The sequence below is a fragment of the Ixodes scapularis genome, unplaced genomic scaffold, assembly GCF_016920785.2.
Source record: "Ixodes scapularis isolate PalLabHiFi unplaced genomic scaffold, ASM1692078v2 PGA_scaffold3__209_contigs__length_174095766, whole genome shotgun sequence".
Classification (NCBI taxonomy): Eukaryota; Metazoa; Arthropoda; class Arachnida; order Ixodida; family Ixodidae; genus Ixodes; species Ixodes scapularis.
This window is the reverse complement of record NW_024609868.1, coordinates 45,734,938-45,742,324: the sequence shown is the minus strand read 5'-3', so window position 1 is coordinate 45,742,324 and position 7,387 is coordinate 45,734,938. Positions and strand designations below refer to the sequence as shown.

At 47.0% G+C, this 7,387-nt stretch overlaps 1 protein-coding gene across 1 annotated transcript; it reads right to left on the bottom strand.

Moving 5' to 3' along the window:
* Positions 1-779: 779 nt before the first annotated feature.
* Positions 780-4,603, bottom strand: LOC8051064 (dnaJ homolog subfamily C member 10). The gene has a single exon (XM_002435396.5). It carries the CDS (start codon positions 4,209-4,211, stop codon positions 1,863-1,865), a length of 2,349 nt encoding a protein of 782 aa, XP_002435441.4. The 5' UTR covers positions 4,212-4,603; the 3' UTR covers positions 780-1,862.
* Positions 4,604-7,387: the final 2,784 nt, after the last annotated feature.

Sequence of the window (7,387 nt, the reverse complement as noted above, 5' to 3'; positions counted from 1 at the left end):
CAGTAACAAAGTAAAGGAGTTCAATGTTTGAATGCATTTTTCTCTGTTCCACTTTTTGCTGCGAATATCGCATGAAGGAATCTTTTGTTTGAATGTAAAATTATTCCGATACCATAATCAAGATGTTTCTGAACTTAAATTTACTGGGCTATCTACTTTATTTTGTTTTAAGTTGAAGTCTTCATTAAGAAAAAACTGTTTTCAGAAATTGACATAGGACAGATATGCATTTCATAATTTGGGGTAATAACTCTTGAAATATTTACATTTTTAGTTATAAAAACTAGATAGCCTGAAGTCCCACATCCCCCACTTTATATTCAAGCAGTCAAAATGGTGCTTAATAGCTTCATTTGCATATCATAGATTTCTTGTCGAAGAGTGACACATCTTATGCAGGTATACTAAATTGCGTTAGAGCTAAAAGTTTGCACAGTACACATACATCTGATGTTAAATATCCCTGCAAATATCATTCCGATCATGTGAGTAGTTAAGAAGTTAAATCTGTAGCCAGTGTCGGAGTTAACATTTCTGTAATGAGCCACCGCAGACTGTCACCGTGAAGCGGCATGAACACAGAGGGGTTAACGTGAACCCTAGTCATGCATGCGGGACGAAATGTCCTTATAGTGTGCGTGTGCAATTTGCATAACAAGTGCCGATGAAACAATCATGTCGACAAAGCATTTGTCCATGAAAAGTTGTCCACGAAACATAATTCAACGAAATGATAGGGACCCATCTGAATTTTATGTACTAAAGATCAGGTGTCCAAATTTGCACAATATAGGCATATTTATTTGTATATTGAAGCTTGCAACAATGATTTCTTTAGTATAAAACCTTTTCAAGTACATATTGCAAAAGTCCATAAATGAAAAAACGAAAGTGAAACAAGGACAAAAGTCCATAGACGACATAAGAGCATGACAAAACAGAGCTTGCACCTATGAAAGTAATCTCAAAGGAATGATGCAATGGTAGCAAACATTACTAGGCCACATAGGAAGTGAAATGCAATGCAACTTAGGCCTTCATTTCTAGTTATACTAGTCAACAATTGTAAAGCATACAAAAACAAGCATTACCAATAAAAGAACCAAAGCTTTTCCTTTCAGCTCCACTACTAAAGTACATGACTAAGTACAAAATGAAAATCATGTCCCATAGAACAACACATGCAATGAGCAATGAGAAGCCATAACTTAGGGGTAAATTTGTTAGAGGAAAAAGCCTCCAATCCTCGACACAAAGGAGGGCATTTGTGAAAGGCTTTAAAACTAGCGTGTGCGACAAACGACTGGATAGGACGTACGGTTCCTGTCAACCACAAATAAGGACTAGCTCATAGTTGCACTTGTGACGAGATGTACGAGAAATGCACGCTGGAAACTAAATAAAACTAACAACTTGCACAGCACCAGAACATCAACTGGTTTGGTCGCTTCAAAGATTCTGGAGATAATTTAGAATCAACTGAACAGTAAAGTAAAGTGTTTTAAATAAAGCCTCGGTCAAAGTTGGTCCAGGCTAAAAAAAAACAATGCATTTGTTTCGTGGCATTTCAACATGCTGGGATCACCCCGACAAGAGAGAGATTCCGCGAGCATTTGGCTGCACCATGTCAAAAGACCTTCGCCACTCCCTGCAACAAGAACGGTGGCTGGTATGGCAGTCGACAGAATGAGAATGGCAGGGCGTGCCTCAAATGCTTGGCCTTTGGCTGCACGCACACGTGCTCAAGATGCCGAAGCGTTGTTGCAGGTAGGAAGCTCACGCTGCAGATGAGGCCACCGAACCTCCTCCCTGCCGTTTCCACTTTGTCTGCGACCGCAGTAGGGCCACTAGACGAGACACCATTACAGTTCGTCGCCCACCCTTTTGGACCTAGACCGCGGCTTCAACATCCGCTCGACCACTTCCAACAGGACGGCCTCCCGTCCCCCCTGGACGACGGCGCCCCTCGGCCCCTGTGCTTTGCCACCCACTGCACCGCCGTAGAACACAACCGTCGGGTAGCGATGAACCTCGGCTGCGTCGCACGCCTGCCAGTGTTCCTCGCAGTTCACCGCGCCAAACTTCACCTTCCCCTCCATCTTCTTTGCGACAGCCTCAACGACCGGCCGGAAGGCGACGCAGTGTCCGCACCACGGCGCATAGAAGTCCACCACCCACGGCTCCCGGTCGGTGAGGACGGACCCAAAAAAGTCAGAGTGGTCGAGTTCCTCGACGCTGCTTGGCAGAAACCGCGTCGCCCACTCCCGGAAGGAGGCTGCGTCCCGGGACCACCCGTCGAACGTGGAGACGTGGCGCGCGTTGAACGGGCCACGGGGGTAGGCGCGGAGGGTCGGGTACGAGCGGACCCCCTGTTTCGCGCAGAAGTCACGATGCGCGGCGCAGTCCACCTGTCCCACGTGGAGGTTGGGGTCGTCGGCGACCATCTTGGCGAACTTGTTCCACTCCGGGGCCAGCTGGCGGCAGTGGCCGCACCAGGGCGCGAAGAAGTCGACGGCCCAGACATCGTCTTCCTTTTTGCGTTCCACAAGTTCCTCGAAGGAGTCCGGGGTGAGAAACACGACCTTGGGATCCAGCGCTATCTCCACAAACTCTCGGATCTCGAGCGCCGTCTTGAACCCAGAGAGGATGGTCGTCGTGCCGTTGTGGAATAGGACGAGTGTCGGGTAGGAGCCGACCATGTTGTCCTTGCACACAGACGCGTGGACGGTGCAGTCGACCGTGCCGAAACGGACAGCATTGAAGGAACGCGATGTCTTCCGCAGTTCTGGAAGCGTGCGCATGCACGGGGGGCACCACGGTGCAAAAAAGTCCACCAGCCACGGCGATTCGCCGCGGGTCACCTTTGCCGTGAAGGTAGAGGCAGTCAGTGTCTCCAGCCGACCTCCAACGCTCTCCCGGAGGAAAGAAGCAAGGTCCCGAGCGTTAGTGCGACCGTGATACACTTCGTATTCCGCTCCCGGCCGGAGGACCAAGAACAGGGGTGTCTTCGAGACCGACAGGCGACGGCAGACGTCTCGCTCGGAGCTGCAGTCGACGTAGCCCAGTCGGACCGATTGTACGTAGCCCCTGATGTGCTTCAGCTCCAGCTCCAGTGAGCCTTCTGACTGGTCGCTGTTTCCAAAGTGAAGGAACCACGGTTCCGCTTCGTCGTTGCTGCTCAACTCTGCCATCAGCTTGTCAAACTTCTGTAAGGTGATTGTTTCGAAGCCTGGGAGCTCTCTAAGGACTGCTTTGCGCAGTTCAACCGCATCACTCCCCCCAATCTTGACGGGTGGTTTCGTCTTGCCGGCGATCGACTCGAAGAAGTATGCCCCGTCTTTCACGCCGGCTTTTTTGCAAGTCGACGGCTCCTTCTCGCAGTCGACGCTGGAGACGTGCGCCAGCCCATCGGTAGCCACAGCCAGTTTCTTGACTTCGTCGGGAGGCAAGCAGTTCCCCGAGCTCTCGCAAGCCAGGACCACGACAGACCTAAGCAGCGAACGGGCTTCCGGTTCAAGAAGACCCGTATCGGCGATGTCCACGTGGAGGTCTGGCAGTCTCTTCAGCACAGCTGCCTTTAGGTCTTCCAGTCCCCTGTGTCCCGTGTACTTCTCCCTATCCGGGTAGAAGAGGAGTGTTGGAAAAGCTTGGATGCCTTCCTGCCTGCACAGCTGCCAGTCTTCCTCGCAGTTCACTGCCCCGATCCTGATGACTCCTTCGAAGGATTGCGCGAGGGCTCGCCAGTTAGGCGCCAGGTGGTGACAGTGCGAGCACTGAGGGGAGTAATAGTTAACGAACCATATGTCCGCGGAGTCGAGGACGGAACTCTGGAAGTCGTTTCGGCTCAGCGTTACGATCTCGAGGTCGTCGTCGTAGATGCCGAACTTCTCGTGGTAGTAGTTCCAACTGTGGTACTGCCTGCCCCAGCTGGTCTGGTCTTTGTCGAGGCCCTCTTCGCCGTACGTGTCGTACCGCTTGCGGACGTCCGGATCCTTGAGGACTTCGTAGGCTTTGTTGATCTTGACGAACTTGTCGTGGGCGCCCGGGTCGCCGTGGTTCTTGTCCGGATGCATGGTGAGCGCAATCTTCTTAAAGGCGCGCCGAATCTCGCGCGCGTCGGCATCGCGTTCGACGCCCAAAAGTTTGTAGTAGTCGTCGCAAATGACGAGAGCCGGCAGCAGGCAAGCGAGAAATATGGTGCCGGTTTTCATGGCTAATGCCACGTCTTCGTTCCAGGAAATTCTAAATTCGAGCCTCCCGATGTCTCACTCGACGTTGAGACTATGTATATCGTTCGACGAAAGTCAGTTGAGCCAGCTGTCTTGTGCCCTGACAGCACCGATTGAATGAACGTACGAACGTACAGCACCTGTGGATTACGATACCTTGTTTCTACGAGGACTCAGAGTGTCTGGCACGGTGACTTGTCTTTTTAGAAGGACGTGGTGCGATCGGCTGTATACGTACGCTTTGTAGACCGAAATCCGCGATGAAAGGTATGATAAATTACTAGAAACCCGAAAGTTTGGGGGAAGAAAGTACTCCACGAAGTCCTTCCGTTCTTCCAACGAAACTTCTTGATTGGATGACAGCGTGGATTGGATTGGATACTTTTGTGCAAGTCGTGAAACTGCTCGCAAAATCAGAACTATTTTTTTTTCTTCTTATTCATGTGTGCGAAAATACCGGGAACAAACTACAGATTTATTAGATTTTCGTAAATATAAAAATTGCTCCAACTTTCATCGCCTAGCTAGCGTAACTAGGAATGGTAGCTCTGCGTGCGCATAAATTTGTGCTTTTGCACCCCAGAGGAGAGCTTTCCACACATGCCAGCACAGTAGTGCAGAGAAGCCAACCAAACAAAAAATGTGATCGATCTGCTCGTGAAAATTATTATTTTATATACAGTGCAATCCCCTTAAACGATAATGAGAAAACCCGAAAATTCAATCTTATATATGGACTAGAAACGCAGCATTCCTAGTCTAGAAACTGATCGTACATCATTATATGTTGTATCTTGTAAGCTGATTAAACTGTATAAGTGCTGTATACATAATATACATTTTCTATTTAGTTTTCTAAAAAAAAAGAAATTCCGATTTGGAAAGAAATGCACTAACCAAGCTTAAAAGTGCGCGCGCACGCACGCACGCACACCACGAGGAATAAATATTGAAAATAAAAAGATTAAGGCCAGATGCCAGTTGGTGTAACCCAGATGAAGTACAAAGTAAAAGCCTCGGGGCCGCGTTTTGTAGCGTGAGCAACGAGGTATAGGGCGTGAGCTACACTGGCCGAGGTTGAGCAGCTTCGCGTATGCTTCGCGTGGCTCCCAAAGAGCCGTGCTGCGCATGCGCGAGGAGCAGTGACGTCACACGGCGCACAGCTGGCGCGCCTCGCCGGTCTGCGCATTCTAGAAGAGTGACGTCATAGCCGCGGCAGACGCACTGGCACCGCCGCGTGCCCAGCTGTGCGCCTCCGTTGCGCAGTAGCGAAGTCTGACGCTGCACCGGAGCCGCTTGATAGCGCCTCTCATTTTGTGCGCATAAGCTCAGGCTACGCATATCCTGGCATAACCAAGCTAAGCCAACGCAATTTTTTTTCTTTGAAAACGGGCCAGTAATAATTACATACTGAACTTGCGAGTTCTGGCCCTGCAGAAATATGACAAGCCTATTAGCTGTAGATTTGCATGAGTTTAAATATATAAGGTGGCTAGTATAACTGTTCGTAAAAAAATGATTTAATAATTTTATTTGGTCTTGAAATTATTTTATTGTCGGTTTGTACCGTCAACCAATTGGCATAAAAATACAATGCTTAATTTGCTCCCCATTGTGTTTAATCTTGTGTAGCATTCAACCTACAATGTCACATACAAGCTTCATGAATAATTTAGATTTTCCCATTCTCCACTGTCAATGGAGTTCAGGGCTTACAAAGTTTCATGTTAAAACTTTGTTTTTCTTATCCTTTCCCTTATGATTCTTTTTTTAAATAAAAAAATTAGATTGTTATCATTAGTAAAGAAGACATAAAACTATACTTTTATAATACAAATAAAAAAAAAAAGTCACACTTGCCAGACTATGTTTAAACAGCCAGTCTGATGTCTTTGCTGTAGATAAGCAATTCGGCCAGTCCAGTATGACTGTCAACCTGAGGCTTTGAACAGACGGTCGAACCAGCCATTATTCCATTTTGGTTTGGATTCAGTAGCTTTGCATTCTGTTCTGGTTTGGTTCCGATTCAGAGATGAATTCAAAATAATGGTTCGGTTGCCGGTTCCCAAGTGCAAACCGGTTCTTCATAAAAGTTCAAAAGTCCAAGAAGAAAAGGTTTATTTAACACGGCATCATTTGCATCAAAAAAAGGAAGGTAATCAGAAGGTGTGTTGCAGAAACAAAGACAGAAAAACAAATATACTATGCTTAACTCTGTTTCGGAAAAAACAAAAAAAAAAAAAGTGTTGCAAATATTTAATCAACTTTGCGCCGCCACCCGCAAGAGGACGCGGCTCACAATTGACCACGCCGAACCGTTTTTTAATGAACTGCTAACCGCCACACGAGATTATAGTTTTGCTCGGGGTCGGGCTCAAATATTAAATACTCAATTTTGGTTACGGTATTGTTCCGGTTCGGTCAAAAATAACGGTTTTACTCCGGTTTTCGGTTCAGGTTTGGTTCAACATCCTGGTTTTTAACACAGCAGCTTATCAGTACAGTAGCTCTGTTCGATTTACTTACACCTCCTGCACCTTTGCAGAAAAGTGTAGGGCTGCCAACTTCCGCTATGCGTATTTAGATACAACCGGAAGTACACCGCCCTACACTTTTCTGCACCATGCAAGAGGTGCAGGTAAATCGAACGCGGCTAATGCTCATCCACATCAAAATAGGCAGGCGTCATGGTGCAGATTCAATGTTACCAGAGTAATTCCAGAATACAATTGTTAGAATTTTGTAATATATAGTTGCAAGAGTTTTGATAACCTTACCTGACCTAATAACTTCTATTGCAAGTGAAATGAATAAGCGTCAAATACCTATGTAAAATAGTAGCCAACAATTTTAATTGCTACTGCCGAGTTTCTTTCTCTAGGCTGGTAAAACTATTTAACATTAAACCCCTCCCCCAAGACAAAAAAAAGGGGACAACACATTAACATCTCAAAACACACCTGCAAGGTTTATTTACAGAACTTTATATAGAGCAGAAAAACAAATCCCTCTTCGTTGTCTTTTCTTGTCTCAGGGTATTATAAATATGACCGTTCACCAGCCAGGTTGTGCTTTTAGCCTTATATCAAACCTGCTAACCTCCCTTGCCATGTGAACAAGCAGCAGAGTGGAAATGGCAGAACCTAAAATGTCAGAAT